This window comes from Archocentrus centrarchus, chromosome 9 (genome assembly GCF_007364275.1).
Source record: "Archocentrus centrarchus isolate MPI-CPG fArcCen1 chromosome 9, fArcCen1, whole genome shotgun sequence".
Classification (NCBI taxonomy): domain Eukaryota; kingdom Metazoa; phylum Chordata; class Actinopteri; order Cichliformes; family Cichlidae; genus Archocentrus; species Archocentrus centrarchus.
Window position 1 is genome coordinate 14,019,695 of NC_044354.1, and position 23,026 is coordinate 14,042,720.

Below are 23,026 nucleotides of genomic sequence, written 5' to 3' on the forward strand. Positions count from 1 at the left end.
ACATTCAGTGTTGGTTAAAGGATCAAATAATAATTAAACCACATGACCAAGAAAGCCATGCCTGCATTAGGCTGCCCACAGAGCCCCACTATGCAGACTTCCAGGCCCCAAAGCCACTACCTGTTCTTTGGGACTTTGCTGCGTTTTTACTTAACCTCAAAGCTCTGGGTTGCCCAGGGTATCATATTTCATTTTATTCTTTTAGTTTTTATTATGCTTACATCTAAATGGGACATTGATATACATGCATAGTAAACAGGCCCATAGATAGAACCAAACAAGATGGGGTTTTTTTTTTCACCCAACATCACCAGTACAATCAGTACACCCTGCGCTCCCACAGTATTAAACAAATGTTTTCTCCCAGAGTCAGAACGGAATTAGGAAAACAAAAAAAGAAAGAAAGAAAACAACAAGCTTTAAAATATGCTGCATATTTTAAAAAAGTCTTACTGAGATTAAAACGATATTTTAATCTCAGTAAGACTTTTACCCAGATAAATAAAGGATCATAATCATCCACCCATTATCAAGACTACACCTACAGTACAGGAAGATCAGCAGATAATCATCAAGTTTTGAGAGGTGAGAGAAAAAAAATAATCCAGCATACATTTAAGCAAAATCCAGTAACTGGAAGTGTGTGACGCTCCCGATTTGGCTCCTGATAAGATCACTTTACCACAAGATGGCAGTGTTGTAGAAATGATCCTAATGTGGTTTAGCCAGTGCACATGAAAGAAAGTGACCAGAGCTAAGTTGTTGATCTCAGATGCTTTTAATAATCCATCATGTGTCCAAAAAAAAAACCAAAAAACTCCCCAAAATAACAAAAACAACAACAACAACAACAAGAAAACAAACAAACAAACAAAAACAAAAAAAAACCAAGCAAAATTAGTTACAGTACTGACACTGTAAAAATAAAATAATACAAGTAATGTATCTGATAAAAAACAGTAGCCCTTTTTATTTGAAAATGCACACAAACAAAATGATGAGAACTCATGCTACACACAGTTGCTTTCTAGTGTATCTCTGCTACATATCTCTTTTTATAACTAGAAAAACAATCAAACAAACAAAAAGCTAACACAGCCATTTGGCCTAACTGAAGGCTTCAACACTACATCTTGGAGAGTATCATGAGCTTGTGCTCTCACATGCCGGTGAAAAACGACCACATTCACCCCACTCAGTTGTTCATTACAGCGCCAGGAAACCATGTATTACAAAAATTAAACACAGTATCACATTTTCACATCAGTGCAATTAAACCCTGACCCGTTGGCTCTACCAACAAAAGCATGCAAGTCAATTAGTCTATGAATCACTTGTGTATATACAACAGGTCTGCTTACTTTCAGTGCTGGCATATTCACGTACCTCAACCTAATCACATGGAAAAGTCACTGTTAATTTTACAGTATGACCAATTATAGAGTATTCACATACTGATATGGAAGTCACCAAGCTCCACTTGCCTATTTCTGTTGGAGTGTGTGGATTACAACTGTGTGTGAGGCATTTTTAATATAATAATGTGATACATATAGTCAGTCTGGACATCCCTGTGTGTGTTTATTGCTCCTTTCTAATCCAAAGCTTCAGCATCTGTCTCTTATCTTACTGTGTCTGTCCTTTGCTTGCCTGAATGTCAACTATAAACCTGACTCTCCCTCTCCCCATCTCTCTCTCTCTCTCTCTCACACACACACACACACACACACACACACACACACACACACACACACACACACACACACACACACACACACACACACACACAGGTTCTTGTTTGAGGCTCCGGAGCCTCCTGGAGGTCCCCCATTCCCTGGATTTAATGTATTCATCAGAAACAGACACTGAGTGAGAGGAGGGAGCAGATTAAGGTTCTACAGTGCATCACGATAAGGGACTGCAGTATTTTCTGCTGCAAGACAACCTTAAAACAGCCTTCCTCTGAACAAACAGCTTTTACCGTAGGCCAAGATTGTAATGGGGACAGGGGAGGGGGAAAAATGCAGGCTACTCCTCAGAATCTAAAATTAAACACCATCTAATCATATCTATCTATGTACATTTTGAGATAATCTCCACAGAAATGAGTACTTTTGCTTTTTATAATTCCATCTTTTTGCCCTTTGATCTCATGCACAAATCCCAAATAAATCCAGTGATGTTAGATATGATCTTCTGCTTTTGACCTTACAGAATGTGACAAATTCAAAAGGAAGACTGGATGATATTGCTGCCTGTCCGCTTTGAGTCTCACAAATACAGCTCCCGCCCTGTCAGGCCTAGCGACAGACCTTTTAAATTGGGAAGCACAGCCTGAAATGTAGAACTGTCTAGCTGATGTGAGAAACATATCTGTGCTATGTTATTTGTATTGTTTTTCACCTACTTTCTCACCCTCATTTCCTTCCTTGTTTCTACACAATTGACTAGGAAGTAGCTGGATGACCATGTGTATAATTTGAGTGTCTTTTACAGCGCACAAATCTAATAAACATCATTATGAAAAATCAGCTCAGTAAAGCAGGAGGCCACAGGGTAATTTTTCCCAGCCATTTTGATAGAAAGTCCTTCTCTCCACTGCCGCTCCACTCCTGAGTTGACAGGGGTGGAGGGAGCTCTGAGGGTCACATGATGGTGCAGCGATTCCTCTGTAGCGCCCCCTGCAAACGAATGGAGGTGTGGTTCTGGCGCATGCCCCGCGCCACAGCAATGCCCAGCAGCTCTTTGAAGAGCAGGACTACGTGCCAGTTAAACTTGGCAGAGCACTCCACATAACCGCACTTCCATGTCTTCTTTACCAGAACCGACACGGCTCTGCGAGGCATGAAGCGCTGACGCTGCAGATCTCTCTTGTTACCCACCACCAGGATTGGCACCTCACTGCTGCTGCCTTCCCTGCAGGGAAAAGGAAAAGGGTTTTATATATATATATATATAATATATATATATATATATATATATATATATATATATATATATATATATATATATATATATATATATATATATAATCTATATATATATATATATATATATATCTATATATATATATATATATATATATATATTTTTTTTTTTTTTAAAGAAAAGCTATCATGTTGGTGTTTGTCACAGTGGTTGTCTGTGCGTAGTTTCCCTTCCTTCTGAGGTGTGTGGGGGTGGACTGGAGGATTAAAACTCACAGGCTCAAGGGGCCTCCCACCCGCATGCTGCAGTGAGGGCTTTACAGCATTATTGAGTGGGAAAATGCATGGAAAACCACAGGGATGTATCATAAAATTCTAACCCAAGACCTGGATGTGCAAAGATTAGTTCTGCAGTACTAACGAGAAAACATATAGCACCTCGTCAAGTCCAACCATGATCTGATTGGCGAAATCCAATCTGTGTCTTTAAATAAAAAGAAGTTTAGTAAAGCAGTGTGGGGGAAAGAAGTTACAGGACTGTACAGCAGCATGTATGATGGAAAGAAGTTGATTATAACAATAAGATTGAATTTTACTGTTTAACTAGGAGAAAAGGTCATTGGGTTAATGTTTTTTTATTTTAAAAAAGCCTTAGAATATAAACTAGGAAAAATGATAGTAAACTGTGTTGAATTACATTAGAACAGCTAGAAAAGACAAGGGTATAAACTGTTTAAACAGCTGCCTTAAAAACTTAGAACGAATCAAGGCTTTTTTGTGACATTTTGCTTTATCGTATGACTAGGACTTCTGCATACTTTTGCATATTTGCACGTCTGCCTCGACAGATGGACAAATAGCTCGCCGAAGAGAAAGAGATGCAGATTGAGAGAGATGAGCAGTGCAATTTTCAAGCCCCGAGGCGAAGTTCTCAAAACTTGGGAGTTGAACAACCGCATCGCAGCAATCATCTTACTTTTCTCCTTTTCACAGGTTGTGCTCACATAACAGCCTTAAAAATATCTCCTTGCCTATCTGCTCAGGCTTGACTATTTGTGCAGAATGAGGCATACTGAATGTGGGAGGCCATGTGCATGCATCCCTTCATGAGAATATATGCAGAAGTGATGGAAGGGCACAACACTGTCACAAGCCTCATTGAACTTAAGGTAGGCTTCTCAGTAGAGGGCTTTAAAAAAAAAATTTTTTTTAAAGCAGAAAAATAAAGTTATTCTAGTTTTGAAAGGATTTCTTAGGAACATTTCAACAAGACTTTTTTTTTTCCGACAGCAGACACACAGAGTAAGAAAAGCCCTCCAAAACTCCATTATTCATGATTCCTCTTACAGTATCTACCCCCTTCTCCTCTCTTTCCTTTCCTTCTCGTTTCTCATTTCATGTTAGAGTTTCTATGATTGCACATTTTGTCCTGTTTTCTATTCCTCTCACATTCACCATTTCTTTCATAGCTGCTGGTGATAATGGGTTTCTGTCTTAGACCATAAACATTCGTTGTTACACATTCAAAGCTGTGAGGAAGCGGGCATCAATTGTGGAGTGGCAGTTTGGTGTTGTACAACATAGCAAACAAATGAAGCCATTCAATGCTCCTTTCTATATGTAAATATATGCATGTGTTTGAGGATGACAGAATGAGGGATTTTGGCCCTATATTTACAGCAGGTGCAGAGCAAATCCAGGAAGCCTTTACTTTATGTTATCTACAGGTCTTAAGCCTCCTGTGTTTTGCTGCTGGATTCTGTGCACTAACTGTACAAATATCTCAAGAATGACCTTTAAATTACCACTGCAGACACAGGCAACTGTCATGATGATGAGCATGCTGAATTAAAAGATATCACCACAAGCAGCCTAAAAATCACCCGCACAATCATGTAATTGCACAGCTTTGTGATGGGCTGTGAAATTGCATGCTGTCTTCAGGTGGGTCATAGGGTGATTTCATTACAAATCATCAGTGAAGGTCAACAAGCTGTGTGTCAGCTGGTTGTAGAGCCGTTTCCAAAAAAAGGCAGGCTCATGTAAAATGTGGATAAAAACAGAATCCAATGATTTGCAAATGATTCAAACCTTGTATTTAATTGAAAACATCACAAAGACAATATATGAATTCTTGAAATGAGAATTTTTTCTGATTGAATTTGATTTCAGCAACATATTTACACTAATGACTTATGGCATTATGGATGCTGGCTTTTTTTAAAGGTGCACTGTGCACTGATAAACAATCTGAATGGTCCCTTGCCTATTCTTTACAGTGTCTAGGATTTCCAAAAAGAAGTTCAAATTCAAATTCAAATTACTCTATTATTCTAGGACGCTATGAAGTCCTGTGAAACACTAAGAGCATCCTTACTGCTTCCATGGGAATTAGCAGCCAGGTGCTGCCAATCAAATGTATGTGATTAATTTATCATCAGCAAGTGTGAGCACTTCTATAAAAGCAGAGGTTTTGACAGTTTGTTGGTCTGGAGCATTCAGATGTGTGTTAACACAACATTTCCAGGAGTGGATATCCCAGCAAATTCACTCCAAGGTGTAATGCTCGGAGAAACTGCGAAAACCCAGTCAGCATGTTAAATGCTGAATTTCAATTAGTGCAATTAGAAAAGACTGAACAAATACAGCTTAACTGGAAAGGTTTGCAGGAGAAAGACTCTTTACTCTAACATGAACACAGCAACATGAACAAACCACAGGACTTATGGAACAATATCCTTTGGACAGATGAGATTAAAGTGGAGATATTTGGCCATAATGCTCAGTGAAACACAGCACACCAGCACAATCATCTGATACCAACTGCCAAGCACGGTGGTGATTTGGGCTTGTTCTGCAGCCACAGGACGTGGGCACCTTGCAGTCACTGAGTTGACCATGAACTCCTCTGTATACCAAAGTATTCTATTCCAGTAGCTAAAGTGTGGCACAAATTGGGTCATACAGTAAGAAAATGATCCCAAGCATAGCAGCAAATCTGAAAGGCTGAAAAAGAAAAGAATCAAAGTGCTGCAATGGACCAGTCAAAGTCCAGACCTCACCGTGACTGAAATGTTGTGCCAGGACCTTAAGACAGCTGTGCATAAATGAATGCCCAATAACCTAAATGAAATGAAACATTATAAAGCAGAGTGGGCCAAAATTCCTCCACAACAATGTGAGAGACTGATAAAGTCATCTAGAAAACAACTGCTTCAAGTTATCCCTGCTGAAGGTGGTTCTACAAACTAAAATGTGTTTTTTTTTTTTCACATGATTGTGCATACAGTGATTTCCTGGATACTTTTTGATATTTGGTACTGTAATGATAAAATCCCCCAAATCTTTTGCACTTTTATTTTGAGAAACATCATTCTTAATTTTTTAAAAACATTTGCCCATCCAGTCTTTCACAGAATGGTGAACCCATCTTCGTTCTCAGCTCTTTTATGTTACTGACCTGTTCCTAATTAACCTAATTAGCTGTGAGATGTTCCATGTTAGCATTACATAATTTTTCTGTTTTTTTGTTGTCCCTGTCCTAGATGTTTGTTTTTTTTAATTATTATTGGAAAACCGTAATGTCTGTGAGTTTTGACAGTGTTGTCTTTGTTCTGTTTTCAATCAAATATGGGGTTTAAAGCTTTTGGAAGTTGTATGTCTAGTATCGTGTGTCATCAGCTGAGAGCCATACCTGTTCTCTACTATCTGCTGTCTGATCATTTTGACGTATTCAAAGCTCTCCACACAGCAGATGTCATACACCAGGATGTAAGCATCAGCATTGCGAACTCCTCTGCAGCGCAAATCCAGCCATTCCTGAAAGGACAGATATGGACAGAAAGACATAAAAAATACGTAAACAAATAAGTACGGCCAGGACCCGTTTCAGTCAAGTTTAAGAGATGACATGGTCTGTCAGATGGAAGATTGTACAGACGTGTAAAGTTCCCAGACAGTGTAACCTAATGGCTGTGTCAAAGTCTGACATTTCCTCAAATGCCACGATGACGTTATTTGTGGTTCAGAGTGAAACAGCTCATCCACTCATGAATAGATTCTTTGAATTGAAATTGGGTGTGGACATTAATGTCCTCCTTCAGGACAAACTGATGACTTTGCTACCAGCGTCTTCATCAAAGAGAAATTTTAATCTAATACTTTGATTCATGACAGATTAAAAGGCTAATGATAATCCTATCATCCTTGGTTCATTTTTTTTCTTTTTTTCTGTTTATATAACAGAACTTTTCTCTGTCATAGTTTGCTTGCCTCTGCAGTTAAAAAGTGCAGTCAATGAATTCTTAGAGCAGACATGGTTCTGGGAGTCTCACAGCTTTGAACAAAGTCATAAAACATAGTGACCACCTAGCAGTAAAACACTGCACGCTGCCCAAGGACAATGACAGAGGCTGGGGAAAAGCAAACACACAAGCTTCTGTCAGGAGAGGGAAAAGAAACACACGGTGCTGTTTAACTTTTGTCGCATCTTTGCGATGCAGAGCATGTGACGTGGCAAAAAAACCCAAAACAAAACAACAACAACAAAAAACATTTGTTGGATGCTAATGGCATTTAAAGTGTAATCAAAGCACACAGTGCAGGTGGGTCTGTTTGTACTATACTGAGGGTCATTAGTTTTAATAGAAACATGAGGACCCATCCTTCTATCCAGCTGTGTTTCACTGAGCCCTCACAAGCTCACCACTACCAACCTACTGCCTGTAACAGCATGAAATTAATGTATAAACATTTGATCTGATAAAAGAGGAAGAGGCAAATAGAGGAAGTTCAGGGGATGGAAAAAATTCTGCTGAAGGAGGGAAATGAGAACACAAACACAAGCCTGGGAGACTGTTGGAGAGATGAAAAAGGCAACAGCGGATCAAGGGATGAGCCGACATAACCTCTGGTGTTCCCACACACTGCTAATGAAGGGTCTAGACTCTCTGCAACTGTCTCAGTTCAGTTCAGTAAAATATAATCCAGTACAATTTAATATCATTTAATGGGCAAACAATGGAAATTAGCTTTGCAGTAAACAGGGTCATTTTTATTAGATGCTGACTGCTGTAATGCACAAACTGCACGACAGCACTTGAGACAATGGTGCGACGAGGATCTTTCAAATGGAGTGTAACATCTGGGGAAATACACTTTTGTAGCTGGGAATGAGACTGACTAATAATGACTGTGAAGATGGAGCTATAAATTGCTAGCTTGGCGAAACATAAATGCCGGAAGCATGAAAAACGTGCTTGGCTCTGCATCGAAACCGAAATCAGTTTTCTGTCACATTTGCAGCTCACCAGGAAACATGTTACACACAGGTTTATTACATTCATCTAAACGAAGTGTAAAAAGTTGCACAAGATGTGGCCTTAAAGGGGGCTTATGTAGCCCGCAACCTTGTTTCTTGTGGTCACTTTGAAGTTGCCAGTTCACCAGTGCTTATTTCCAGGAACTTGAACTTGTCTAATGCTTGGAAAGCTTGAGCACATTTCCCAAAGCTTAAACTGTTCCTCCAGTTTAGCTTACAATAATAAAGTATCAGTTTCCTGCTTGAGGTACTTGAAAAATAGCTTTAATTTTTCCATTGGTTTATTATGTTAGTCAAGCAAGACGGTCTTAGTATAAGCTACTTCAGTTTAACAAAAACAGCTAATTGTAGCATTTCACAAATCTGAGTTGTCTGTCTTTTGTTGATGTCTACCTTTAAAAAAAAATCCACATTTATTTAAGTGGGATCCAGTTACTGAACTAAAATGCTGTCAATATAAAATAACACTAATTCCTACCAAATTGGATATTGTTTCTTGTAAATGTTTTGAACAGGTTGAAGCAATCTGGACATTCTCCTCTGACTTCTGGCATCAACAATGCATTTTCACCCAGAGAACTGCTGCTCGCTGGACATTTTCTCTTTTTTGGACCATTCTCTGTAAATCCTAGAGATGGTTGTGTGGGAAAATCCCAGTAGATCAGTAGTTTCTGAGATACTCAGACCAGCCTGTCTGACACCAACAACCATGCCGCCTTCAGAGTCACTTAAATCACCCTTTTTCCCCATTCAGTTTGAACTTCAGCCAGGCATCTTGACCATGTCTACATGCCTAAATGTACTAAGTTGCTGCCATGTGATTGGCTGATTAGGTATTTGAGAGCGCATGAAAAGCTATACCTAATGAAATGGCCATTGAGAGTAAATTCATGTAAATAATTTATTCTTGTTAATTTTACTGACTTAAAACCTTGGTGCATTTCCACACACTCAGTGCAGATTTATTTCACATAGTGGCTGGTATTCCATTTGCTCCTAATTCCTAAGCTTTTTTTTGAAAAATAAATAAAATTCTGTGAACAATTTAAAAAAGAATTTACATACAAATCAATTTCCAGCAGCCACGATTTTCAGAGATACTCTGCTTGATGTATTTGATGCTTTTTGACTGATGCACCTGAACCTCGGGCTCGGATGATTTGGCTGCTTCAGAGCCGTGTTTGTTGTGTCATACTGCTTTGAAAACTCACATATCAAAGTGCTGATTGTGAGGGCCCTTTAATTTTCATGCTTCTGATTAGCATGCAATCTAATGTGACCCCAGAGTGTAGCAGTGCAAAGCTGATTGATTTGCTACAGTATTCTGTACAGCGTTAAGTCATTTTGCCATGTGGTGTTTACACTACACTTTTTTACACCACTTACACAGCTCGTGCAACCTAAAATAGGAATGTGAAAAGAAACAAATTAATTGCACTGCTGTCAAGGTTGGGGGGAATTTGCATTCAAATTAAACATGCTGTACAGCCAATCTGTACAATAAAGATTAACTGATAATTTGTGACAGGCGAGGCTCAGGGAACAGGCGATGATCAGTGTAAGTTGTAATGATAACACAGTGAGGAATACTTTTCATACTCTTTTCATTTTGGAGGGCGTGTTTGCATCAAGAAGCAGAAAAAGACTCACAGATCAGCAGGAAGATAATGAAGCCAATCAGGCACGGAGATGGCAATGAAATCACTGCCATCAAAAGTAAAAGCATGAGTGGGACACTGGCATAAAGTGCAGTTGTTTTTCTCTGGTCTTTCATGGGGTTTTCAGCAACAGGTTCTTTTGCTTTATGATTTCTAATTTCTTCTTGTTGCTCATAAAGTCTATTTATCAATTTTCCTCCTGGAGCCTATCCCAGCTTATATCCTAAAGTGTCTAATACAGCCTCAATCCAAGATGTGTTGTGTTTGCCAAACAAACCGGTGTTATCACAGCTCACCCTGTCATGATAATTGAGGCAGCTGACGACGTAAGGTGCGCACAGTGGCTCTGGTTGCAGCCTCACATCCCGCGGGCTAAAAATAGCAGCTTGCATTTTCATCTCATATCTCTTTGTCATCCAAGTCCTGTTTTTAAATGTGTAGGAGGAGCTATAGAAGCAGCAATACTACTTCTCCAAACCCAAACAAGAGGCCCAGGCAAAATAGAGCAGTGAAGACTGGGCAGCGCACTGATACGCAGCTCATGAACTGTAACCAAATGAATGCAAAATGCATGTGTGGGCATGTTTATTTGTGTGTGCTCTCAGGATGTGAGAATGTGCTTGTGGGAGCGTGAATGTGAAGTGTGGTGCCACTGTCTGTGTCCTCCACTCGGTCTTCTTACCACAGCGCAGAAAAAGAGCATCTCATCCTTTGCTCCTCAGGACCCAAACAGAACATGTTTCCCTGACAACCACAGACCATGGACAGTTTTCTGCAGGCTATGGCAAAGCTGCCATAGCCTGGTAACTCCTGGTATTAGAGGAGAAAGCTTAACCGTAATGAATGATTGTGATGGATCAATACTCCAGCACAGGAGGGTGGCCAGTGTAACCCGGCTGGGGCAAATGCTAAGCAATTACAGATATGTCATACACAGGTCACGCTGGTTGATTTGCAATTAAAATCCATTACATTCCCTAAGGATGGAACTCCCTTTTCTCAGTAATGACCTAAACCAGCAAAACCATTTATTGCTCTTTGTTGTAAGTCTCCAGTGTTGAGGTGACATGGAGACCTTGACCTGTTTTTGGGTTCTTGCAGCATCAAATGCCAGTGGGGTCAAGAATGGAAATTCTTGGGAATTAGAATGATTTGGCAAATTGGGACATATTCTTGCTTGTTCCTGCTAGAGAGTTAGCTGAGAACAATATCTCTTCTGCCCATTAAATAATAAGATAAAGCCAGAAGCTGGAAGCTGAGCATTAAGACCAAATTCTACGTCTAACCCAAGCGACAACCTCCAGGGCTGAAAAATGAAGCCAACGCTGAAGTGCAATTATTCAAATGGCCATTTGAGGCTGGCTCCAAAAGCAAGTCAGTCTGCATAGACTCATGATTGAAATGCCTAACTTTACAATAGAAATATTATATTGCCAAAAGTATTCACTCACCCATCCAAATCACTGACTTCAGGAGTTCCAATCACTTCCATGGCCACAGTTGTATACAATCAACCACCTGGGCATGCAGACTGTTTCTACAAACATTTGTGAAAGAATGGGTCTCCCTCAGGAGCTCAGTGAATTCCAGCGTAGTACCGTGATAGGATGCCACCTGTACAAGTCCAGTCCTGAAATTTGCTCACTACTAAAAATTCCACAGTCAACTGTTGGCTTTATAACAAAGTGGAAACAAGAGCAACTCAGCCACGAAGTGGTAAGCCATGTAAAATCACAGAGCAGGGTCAGCAGATGCTGAGATACATAGTGCGTAGAGGTCGCCAACTTTCTGCACCTTCATTTGACCTTCAAAATAGCTCAAGAACAGTGAATAGAGACCTTCATGGAATGGGTTTCCATGTCCAAGCAGCTGCATCCAAGCTTTACATCACCAAACGCAATGCAAAGCATCAGATGCAGTGGTGTAAAGCACAACGCCACGGGATTGTAGAGCAGTGGAGACGTGTTCTCTCGAGTGACGAATCACGCTTCTCCATCTGGCAATCCGAGGGACAAGTCTGGGTTTGGTGGTTGCCAGGAGAACGGTACTTGTCTGACTGCACTGTGCCAAGTGTAAAGTTTGGTGGTTGGGGGGGATTATGGTGTGGGGCTGTTTTTCAGGAGTTGGGCTCATCCCCTTAGTTCCAGTGAAAGGAACTCTTAATACTTCAGCATACCAAGAAATTTGGACAATTTTGTGCTCCCAACTTTGTGGGAACAGTTTGGAGGTGGCCCCTTCCTGGTCCAACATGACTGCGCACCAGTGTGCAAAGCGAGATCCATAAAGACATGGATGAGTGAGTTTGATGTGGAAGAACTTGAGTGGCCTGCACAGAGTCCTGACGTCAACCCGATGGAACACCTTTGGGATGAATTAGAGTGGAGACTGTGAATCAGGCCTTCTTGTCCAACATCAGTGTCTCACCTCACAAATGTGCTTCTGAAAGAATGATCAAAAACTCCTATAAACACACTCTTAAACCTATGGATTAAGAATGGGATGTCACTCAAGTTCACATGTGTGTGAAGGCAGACAAGCGAATACTTTTGGCAATATAGTATATCTACAGACAATGGAACAAAAAATGTTTCCAGTCTCAGTAGCTAATCTACCACTTCAATTAGGGTAGCTGTAGCTCAGGCAGTAGAGCAGGTCATCAACCAGTTGGAAGGTCAGTGGTTCGATCCTTAGCTCCTTCAACCTTGGGCAAAATACTGAACCCTGAGTTTCTGCTGAGAGTGTGAGTGTGTTAATATTAAGTCAGAGTGCTTAAGCATAGAATAAAGCACTTCTGTGAATGAGACTTGTAGTAAGAAGTGAGTCCTATAGACCTATATACAGTAAGTACCAGTCCATAGCAACTGTATCAGAGGTGATTTTTTTAAAATACCGTATATAATTAAACTTTGCATTTTTAAGGGCACAGTGGACATCAACCACTGTAGTGGATATCAACCACTTGTGGGAGCAGCTAGCTGTCTGCTAGGCTTCACCTCCACTAATTCAAACTCATTGACATAATAAATATCTCCACTGTGTGCTGTTGGTGACTTTTGAGGCATTTACAATTAGCTAACAAATAAAATGGTTTGCTAGCACTTAACAGTTAGCAATGTCTAATTGTACTAACAGCCCATTCAAGGAACCTCTGTTTCAGTTTTCATGAGTGAAATTTTAAGATGTAATTTGTATTACTTGGCTGTAATTAGCACTGTGTCTTTGCTTGTCAAGCTTGTTAGTTAAGTAAACCTCTGACTTATGAATTAAAGGCTAAAAATGAGCTCTGAATCATTAATTTATAAATCAGTGTGTGACATCACTGTGTCTGTATCCATCTTCTGTATGTCTACAGCCATCTCTATAAATTTGCTGGGCAGACACAATTTTTGTAGTGTTGCCTCTATACACGACCACAGTGGATTTAAGTCTATAATTTGAAACACAAAGATTGCCAGCTTGTTTAATCCTTTGCGGTCTGAAGTCTTGAATTCATGGACATCAAAAAATGCTGTATTTCCTCCCTAGAGATGTTCTGTCAGGCCGTTATTGCAGCCACCTTCAGATGCTGCCTGTGTGTATCTCTCCTCTCAGTTTTGTATTTAATAACTGAAAAGTTGCTCTATTAGGTTGAGATCAGGCGAATGACTCAGCTATTTAAGAATAGCCCCTTTCTTTCCCTTGAGAAACTCCTGTTGGGTTGTTTTTGCAGTGTGCTTTGGGTCATTATCCACTTGCACTGTGAAACGCTGTCTGATCAGTTTTGCAGCATTCAGGATTATAGCCCTGTACACTTTGGAATTCATCCTGCTGTATCTGTCAGCAGTCACATCATCAATAAACACTAGCGATCCAGTTGCACTGGCAGACATACACGCCCATGCCTCCACCATGTGATGCTTTGGACCATGAGCTGTTTCTCTCCTCCATGCTTTTCTTTTCCCACCATTCTCATATAAGGTAGTCTTGGTTTCATCTTGCCAGAATAACTCTTTTAAATGTTTTCTGGCAAAGTCTAATCTGGCCTACCTGTTCTTAAGTGTAACTAGTGGTTTGCAGTTGTAAACTCTCTTTATTTCCATTCATGAAGTTCTCTCTTGACATTATACTTTGATAATGACACACCTACCTCCTTAAAAGTGTTCTTGGCTTTGTAAGATTTTGTGAAGTTGCTTTTCTAATTCATGGAAATAATTCTGAGGTCATGCACTTTAGTTGTCGTCTGAGGTCTTTCAGGCCTGTTCGTGTTGCTGAGCTGGTCAGTGCACTGATTCTTTTTAACAGGATACTCCTAAAGTTTTTACTCAGCCTAATGATAATGCCCTAATGACATCTATTTGACTCTCATATTTAAAGTTACAGTGAAAAGCTATAAAGTACAAATCTAATCAACTTATTATGTCTGCTTCCTTTGTCACAAAATAACAAGGGACCTGGCCATGAAACTGCTCACCAGTCAAATGTAGAATTAATTTTGAGCCTCTGAAAATGGGGGACTGTGTATAAAAATGGCTGTAACTGCTAAACTATTAATGAGAATTTTTCACTAAACCCTCTGAATTAAAGCTGAGAGTCTGCACTTCAATCACTTCTGGACTGTTTTATTTAAAATCTATTGTGGAGGTGAACAGAGGGAAAAACTGTGTCTTTGTCCAACAAATTATGGACCTAACATACACCATACATATCTCTGTCTTACAAAATGACAGAACATTAAATCATGGTGTCAATTTGCTGTTTTTTGTTTTGTTTTGTTTTGTTTTGTTTGATGACCTTTGGACGTGGCAACAGATTTTGTTACCACAGAGCCAGGGGAGTGGTGCTATAATAATCTTCTCATCAAACTCTCAACAAAAAAAGGCAAATAAGCGTTTTTTGTTTTTTTTTAATCTGATGATTCCTATAATCATGTTTGTATATATCAACAAAGACAGTTTAAATGTCATTCAAAAAGAATGAGTCATTATAATTATTATGCATTATATTTATGGTAAATTGTCTAATTTGTGCTCAATTTCATTTTAAAAGTCTTGCAGATCCTGCCAGCACTTAATGCTTCAGTGATATGTGTGATTCACAGATGCACATAACTTTCTGCTGCATTTGCAAGAGTGAAAAGCAATAGCTTCCCTGCTGTTATATATGAAAGTATTGACAAAGATAACTGAGAAAAATGCCCAGAGAGAGCAGGAGAGGGAGCATTTTGTGTGGGAGGAAGTCATGGAGATACATTATGGCAAGAACAAAAGGGAAAAGAAGAGAAAATGAAAAGACAGGAACAAGAAAAATCATGCTGAATCTTCTGTCATGCTTAAATCCATCTGTCATCACATCCTATTGACACACTGTGACAGATGCTCTCTCAATGCAAATACTCTTACCAATAGACAGACGCACTACAAAGCAAACAAATCATTACACCATCATAGCTTCACGGTAAAGTAATAGAAATCTTGCTTTTCTCCAGCATTAAAAATGATAAAAATGTCTCTGTATGTTGTTGAAATGGGGTCACAAGTCGCCTGCTAGAACGCTACTGCTCTTCTTATAAAATAATCTGAACTGATGAGAAATTGCCAAGCCACATCAGTGCGGAGGCGTACTGACTCACTCCATTCTGCAGCTTATTCATCACAAATTTTATAGGACAATATAAAACCTCATTTGGTCACCCCTTCCCCAACAGTGTCCATTAAACTCTGTGCATACTTTCTAATTGACCAAAAACAAACTCCGGCACTCTCCTTTGTTCCTCTTTTATTCCCGGCTGTATTCTAATAAGGAACTGAGCCTTTATTAAATTTGCTGTGTTCAGCAAGTAAAATTCAATCAGGATTCTCTGTGCTGGCTCAACTCACTGCTCATTATATCCATTGCCCCTGACCCGGGTTACATTTCTGTGGCCAAGGGTTAAACACAGACGAGAGCAGTGACTCAAAAACGCCCCGTGTCTCATCACTGCTCTCACTGTGAATAGAGAACAGCACAAGATGAAGCAAGCGAGTGGGCTTTAGAACGAGCAGGACAAAGCACAGCAGGCCTTGCAGGTGTTGTTCCTCAGCGAATGAGTAACCATAAATCTGTCTGATGGAAATGTTGTGGCAGCACTTCAGCTAATGGATTTCTCTGCCGGCATACCTTTGACAAAGAGCCCGCACCACCTCTCTAAAATTAGCGTGAAATGTTCACGCAAAAATAACCAAATGGTCTGCTGAGGAAAGCTCTCTCATGTGACTCAACCTCTGGGACACACAGACGCACACTTGAACTCATGAGCTGCGCCCCGTCTCCTGCTCAAAGCCTGCCAGCTTTTTCCTTAATGGGAGTTCAATGCACTTTAGTTAAAAAAAAGAAGAAACTCCGAGCTTTTACAACAGGAATCTATGGACATGAACCACCAAAGCACTCTGCAGAACTCTTAACGCCTTCCAATAAAATGTTAAATCTAGTAGTGGAGCTGTGTGTAACTCTGACAAGATGATTGCTCTGCCCCTCAGCCTGCCTGTCAGTTGTTTTCTGTGTTAACGCCGGGCTTTGTGAGTGCACAGAAAACCAACACTTTAGGAAGACACTCTTTCTCCCTGTGCTTTTGTTGTCTCCTGCTTGGCCTGATCTCATTTTCTCAGTGGCACTTTTGCCTGTGGTAGATAACCGCAACTGCTCTTGGGAGGGCTATCTGTGACACCGAAGGGGAGAAAAGGAGGGAAATAATTAGCAGCAGCCAATCAACAGCTTTCTGTTGTGACCTTGTGATCTGCCTCTCCAATGAGGACACAACGGACAGGAGTCAATCACACACCTTACGTCAGCAGAGACTTGTGGTGGGACACGTCGTTTCGAGCACCGCACACACTCACACACGCAGAAAGGGATGCACTATATTCACTGCTTAATGGGCTGGGAAAATGATAAAGGGGATTTTAACAAGGAGATCATTTGTCTTGAAGGAAAGATTCACATTTTAAGTCCATATTAAAGCCGTTGTCACGTGCCTATATGTAGATTGGAAGGGCTTCAGCTGCTGTAACAGATCCTCCTCTCCATAATAGCCATGAAGTGAGAGAAAGGAAAGTGGAGAGCTCCTGTCTTTCCAACAGTGAGATGATTTAATGCAATTTAAATGCACTGTAAGTGAAAGAGGTCAAAATCCACACTTTTCATTCTGTAGAGCTCAGTGTAAACTTTATTTGAAACTAAAACTGTGCTTAATTCATCTGATTCAGAGAAGGTAAGCAGAATAATTACACAAAGGGGATTTGGGATTTAAAAGATTATTGCTAAGACTGATTCAGAATGTGGAAGCCTCGTAAAAAATATATCTTTACTCAGAATGAGGGCTCTAGAGTTCATCACCCATCACTTACAAGCCTCTGTGTTTTCTCCCTCTCTCCTCTCCTTTCCTCTCTTTCCTTCCCGTCTCTTCTCCACTCATCTATTCCCTGTTGTTCCCAGATGCTACTGGATGGAGGCTGCCCTGCTTCTATCTCTTTTAGGGGAAGCAGCTCTCCCACATTCTTTGTTCTCTTTTTTTGTTATTATTCATTTTTTGCTGGTTTAATTGTGGTTTTTGAGGATAGAGGCTCAGAGGTCTGCAGGCTTTTGGTGCAGTTTGTAAATTGACACCTCTGTGTGTCTAGCTGAGTGTTGCCTTTCTCCTTAGTTGTGGCTGTAACGTTACTGTAAGAAAGGATCTGTAAGGCAAAGGAGGAGGAAAAGTTATTAGTTAAAGTTAATAATGCTTTCAATACAATCGCGTGGGGACTGTTTTAAGAGAGGCTGAGTGCAAGCCCACATTTGAAAACTAAATGAGACCCCCCCCCCCCCCCCCCCCCCCCCCACCCACCCCCAGAATCTCCAATTCTTGTCAAGAAAGAAGCCAAAGCTCCAAAATCTGCAAAGTGGCTGCAAAGCCTTGGCGTTCACTGTGCTTTTTCTCACTATGATCCTGCGACCAGATGCGCCTCCAACTAATGAGGTGTGGCATATGACCTGTGGTCGGGAATAAAAGGGCAGTCTGTTCTATTTTTAAAAAGGGACTTTTAACCAGGTGCTGTGGTGCTGTGGTGCTGCCTGAGGCACAATCCTGCAGATTCAACACAGCCACCAGCAGCACCACCACCAACTCACAGAGCACTACTCTTTGTTGGAAGTCTGCAGAAGACATGTTATGATTAACACACAAACAATAAGCAAGTTTACAACCTTTCTTCATGATGGGGTTGAGAGAGAGAGAGAGAGAGAGAGAGAGAGAGAGAGAGAGAGAGAGAGAGAGAGAGAGAGAGAGAGAGAGAGTTTAAAACGTCAAAGTGAAGCTCTTAGTCTTTAAGTCAGGCAGGTCTCCATAGCAACTAGTAGACTAGGGACATCTGATAGTGAAAGAGGAATAAATAAAATTGGTGTTTTGCCTTTGAGAGATGTTAGTGGCTGTGAACAGACGGGCACTTGTAAGATTAAGTAGAAATTAAATAAATGAGATGCGGGTTCAGGCAATCACAGAATGGATCCCCCAAGCTTGTATAAATCCTTCTCTAATAAAGTTCCTGAGACAGAGACATGATACCTGACTGGAGCTCGATGGAAAAGACGAGATTGGCGGGACGTCCAAAATCTTCAGCTCGTACATGTTCCCGTTCAGTATAACGGAGGGTCTGTACACATATCTGGTCCTGGTCGGCGTGTACACCTCCGAGAAGTCGTTATAGATGAACTGGCGGATTATAGAAGTTTTCCCCACTCCGGGAGCACCGATCACTGCGATACTCAGCGTCTCCACCATTCCTGGAGCTCGAGTTCAGCACCATGGACAGCGGCGGCAACAAGGACAGATGTGGTAGTCCAGAAACACAGCTGGGCGCCGCTGTTTTTGTTCCTGCTCTGGTGGAATTCAGCCCACCCGCCGCTGCCCCTTTAACCAGCAGCCACTAAATCACCTTAACTGGCCTCAGCTGCGTTTAATAGAAGAATCGGTGGGAGAATAAATCACCCAACCGTCGAGCAGAGAGAGGAAACTTTATCTCCAAGCCACGCAGATAGTCAAAAATAAAGCCCAGCCACTAATGGATTGGTTTTCGCTGCCTCTGCAAGCCAACGCGAGGAGAGAAACTCTTGGTTTTTAGGGGACACCCCCAGGCAACCTCGTCCCCGGAGAGGAAGCATAAAAGTCCGCCCTTGCTGTCTCCACATGGACATAATCCTATCAAGGCTATACTCTGCTGACCTTGTCCAAACGCACAGGAGCTCTCGGTGTCTTCATTGATTATCTCCTCCGCACCTCTCACTCATTCCCAGCGATGCACCACCGCGCTCCTCCATCACAATGAGGACGGGCGCGCAGACGCTCGTCTCATAAGCTTTCCACGTGTTCCCGGATTGGCTGCAACCCCCATAATCTTCTTGTTTTCGAATACAGAATGATCGATTTGCATGTGTGCGATTTAAAAAAGAAGAGGCAGTCCACACAGCCGACAGACGTGCGTATTCTGTGAAGGCATCTGGAGGCTTAACGAGGGTTGTGCGTCTGCCGTTGGAAAGATAGGAGCTCTCCACCTCCCCTCTCTCTCCCCCCTTCTCTCTCCATCATCATTTGCAATATCCACTGTCCTGCTCATCCAATAGGATCGTGTCATGCGCAAGGCGTGTGAAAGCTTTGAGCTCCCATACGCCGCAAACAAATAGCTGAGGAATAGGCCACACACTATACATCATCTCAGCGCCAGGGTCACGGAGAGGCGGCGCAGGACCGAACATCATATCTCTGAGGTGACTTATGACTGGACAGAGCCTTCGGGCACGGGAGGCGGGATATGCCCCATCAATCACTGCAGGCTGACAGCGGAACACAACAGACGAAGCTGAGGATTAAACACTATTTAATTTATGGTTCCTCAGAATAACAAGAGATGAGCTTCAGAAGAGTGAAACCTTTTCACACGAGACTCTTTTTGTAAAGGGTTTACATGTTTTATCTCACGGCTTTGTAGATTAGTTTTGTTATTAACAATAACAACGCTGTAGATCCCACTGTACACGGAGCAATTACAAAAAGTACCTTAAAAAAAACAACAAAACATGCGTCATGCATAAATTGATGTCTGACAACTTGAAAGTCCAAATTAAAAATGTCTAGAAAGCATTTCAAGTTGTTCTAAAGAAAAGAAAAACTTTATTCTAAAAGTTGAGAAATAACTGTCACATCAGCCAAAATATGAAAAAAATTAGCTCAGTAAAATATAGTACAAAATGTCAAAAATTATACCAAACAGAAAATTCAAAAGGAGCTAAAACAAAAAAAAAAAAAAAAAAACAAAAACAAATGTAATTAAAACCGCAAGCGGTGATATCGGGCCCTCGCACTCCGCGCGCGTCGACCTGTGGCGCTCGTCGACCCGTGCCGCACTCGGAGGTTTTGTGATCGTGATGGGTCTCTAGAAAGTTGAATTCTTTTATAGGAAAAGGTATCTTTTGCTCTCGGCATAGACGCAATGGAATATTTGGGGGTGTGGTCACGGCTCCAGCATGCAAAATAGGGCATGGGTCTGATTGACTTTTTTGATGGGCTGTTTGTCTAGATGATGTGGAGCCAATTTGGTCTCACTGGGTGAAATGCCCTAGGAGGAGTTCATTCAAATAGCAGGCCTGAAAATGGCAAAAATTGACACTTTCAATTGAAGATGCTGGACTTCCTGTAGGGTTTGGAGTATGGCTGCAAGAGACTTTTTTGTATGTCTTAGGATGTTACATGAGTGTGCAAAATTTCAGAGCTGTAGATAAAATGTAACTCAGGGGCTAGCTAAAAAACATGGTATATTATGATATTTAAAGCTGCCAGTAGGGGGCGCTCTAACGTTTATGGACTTTATGCATATCAATGTGTTCAGGGCAGGAGGCTTATCAAATAGATGAGGATTTTGTAAGGAATGGTGAAAGATATTTCATGTATTTCAGAGCAAAACTAATTCTGTGGACGGTCATACAAATTTTCATTTGCTTCTGTAGGGGGCGCTATTGCGCCTACAGTCTTGAATCTGTAGTTATGGATTCAGCCTGGGTGTGTACATGAGTGATTAAATTTTCAGCCTGATCAGACAAAGCATGTGCGAACAAGTGCACAAACAATTTTGGTGGTGAGGGAGAAAAACAAAGGCCAAATTTAATGGCCTGGTGTGACAAGGCCGTTTAATATTTTTTAAAGATTTCCACAATATTTGATGGGCTACTTGTGTAGATGATCTGGAGCCAATTTGGTGTCAGTGGGTGAAATGCCCTAGGACGAGTTCGTTCAAATAGCAGGCGTGGAAATCGCAAAAATTGACACCTTCAATTGAAGATGGCCGACTTCCTGTAGGGTTTGGGGTATGGGTCCAAGAGACTTTTTTGTACGTCTTAGTATGTTACATGAGCCTGTACATTTTCATACATGTAGATAAAACGTAGCTCCGGGGCTACTCAAAAAACATGCTATTTTAAGATATTCCGAGCTGCCACTAGGCGGCGCTCTAACGTTTATGGACTTTATGCATATGAGTGTGTTCAGGGCAGCATGCTTATCACACCACTGAAGTTTGAGCCAGATTGGGCAAGTGGGCTTTGAGTTACAGCCATTTTTGTGTTCATGGCGAATCATCGAACTTTGCCGTCCCATAAGGGTCACGCCCTTTTGTCAAAAACTCACAGTTTTGAAAACACAGTAAGTCCAAGTTCTTAAGGCTTTCCAGGTGAAATTTGAGATGGTTCTGCTAAACCACCTTGGAGCTGGACCTCCAAGTGTAAAATATGACATTTCCTGTTCCCACTAGGTGGCGCTGCGACTGATATTAAATATTGTCATATGTATGTATTCAGGGGGGCACCCTTATCCTACTGGAGAAGTTTGATGCACATTGGATCATGTAGGTATGAATGAGAGGCAATCAAAATTTCATGGCGAATGATCAAAGTTCAAAGGGGCATAAGGACCCCTCCCCCTTGGCGAAAACTCACCATTTTCGAGATTTAGATTCCCCTGGGGGTGTAGGTTAGACAAACCAAATATGAAGATGATAACGTCTAAAACCTCTGAGTTATTAGAAAAAGTGTGAGGGCTGCAAATCGCCAAATTTGCATAATTAATTCAAAATGGCGGACTTCCTGTTGGGTTTAGGGCATGGCTCCAAGAGGATTTTTTGTGCGCCTGGACATGATATATATGTGTATGAAGTTTCATTCATGTACGTGAAACACAGCGGTGGGGCTCCAGTTTAGGGGGCGCTAGCGAGCCATTTGGGCGCGCCCTTGCCCGAGCCCATTAAAATACTTAAATTTTCACCAGGTGTGACGCATGTGCCAAGTTTCATGAGTTTTTGAATATGATAAAGCCCCCAAAAAGCCAATTCATTTGCCTGAATAATAATAATAATAATAATAATAATAAAAAAAAAAAAAAAAAAAAAAAAAAAAATAATAATAAACGAAGCAATTACAATAGGGCCTTCGCACAGTTCGTGCTCGGGCCCTAAATATGTTACAATATGGAGATTAAAGATAAAATGATATGTATAACGTGGCAAAGATTATTTTTTTTGTTAAAAAAATAAAATGTCTTATTATAAAATGGAGGAATAAATATGTGCTTGCAATGAGTGATAAATGTCAAATCTGGAAAAATGTAATTTGCTCAGGCGTAGATGAAGTGTAACCTACATTTATGGGCTTTCTCCCAGATGCAAACATGTATTGAATCTCATGATCCAGAACCAGCTGCCATATGGTCCAATCCAGCTCCCTGAATGGCTTTGGAACATAAGGAAATTTCTGAGGAGGGGAGCATAAATTTTGGCCCTTTAACTGTATTTTCATCAGTTTGACAGTCTGAGAGGCATATTCCAGAGTAAGAGATAAACCATTAAGTGAAATACATTGTTCTTTTGTTTTACTGTTAGTTTTCAATTTAATGGTAATCCTTTTTTCACCATTTGCAATAGAATATTCTGGTTTGACAATAAATATGGGAGGTTTTCTGTGACTTTACAGTTAATTCTTACAATGTAAGTCCAATGTGAACTATGCTGGCAGTTTTTTGTTTTTTATTACAGCAGTATTTCTTTATAATGTGGAAAAACATTAAAATGGCATTTTTTTCCCTCAAG

General features: G+C 40.8%; 1 protein-coding gene across 1 annotated transcript; it reads right to left on the minus strand.

Annotated features, from left to right (window-relative positions):
- Positions 1 to 827: 827 nt before the first annotated feature.
- On the minus strand, positions 828 to 18,832 carry rasl10a (RAS-like, family 10, member A). The gene is made up of 3 exons (XM_030738053.1): positions 18,463 to 18,832; positions 6,622 to 6,746; positions 828 to 2,916 (listed from the first exon to the last, which is right to left on the minus strand). Exons 1-3 carry the CDS (start codon positions 18,676 to 18,678, stop codon positions 2,646 to 2,648), a joined length of 612 nt encoding a protein of 203 aa, XP_030593913.1. The 5' UTR covers positions 18,679 to 18,832; the 3' UTR covers positions 828 to 2,645.
- Positions 18,833 to 23,026: the final 4,194 nt, after the last annotated feature.

What these genes read in the sequence shown, in the direction of transcription:
- rasl10a (XM_030738053.1), bottom strand. Translation starts at nt 18,678, where the DNA reads ATGGTGGAGACGCTGAGTATCGCAGTGATCGGTGCTCCCGGAGTGGGG. An exon ending in TTCCATCGAGCTCCAGTCAG is followed by an intron (nt 6,747 to 18,462) that starts GTATCATGTCTC and finishes CTGTCCTTTCAG; the next exon opens with GAATGGCTGGATTTGCGCTG. An exon ending in CAGCAGATAGTAGAGAACAG is followed by an intron (nt 2,917 to 6,621) that starts GTATGGCTCTCA and finishes TTTTCCCTGCAG; the next exon opens with GGAAGGCAGCAGCAGTGAGG.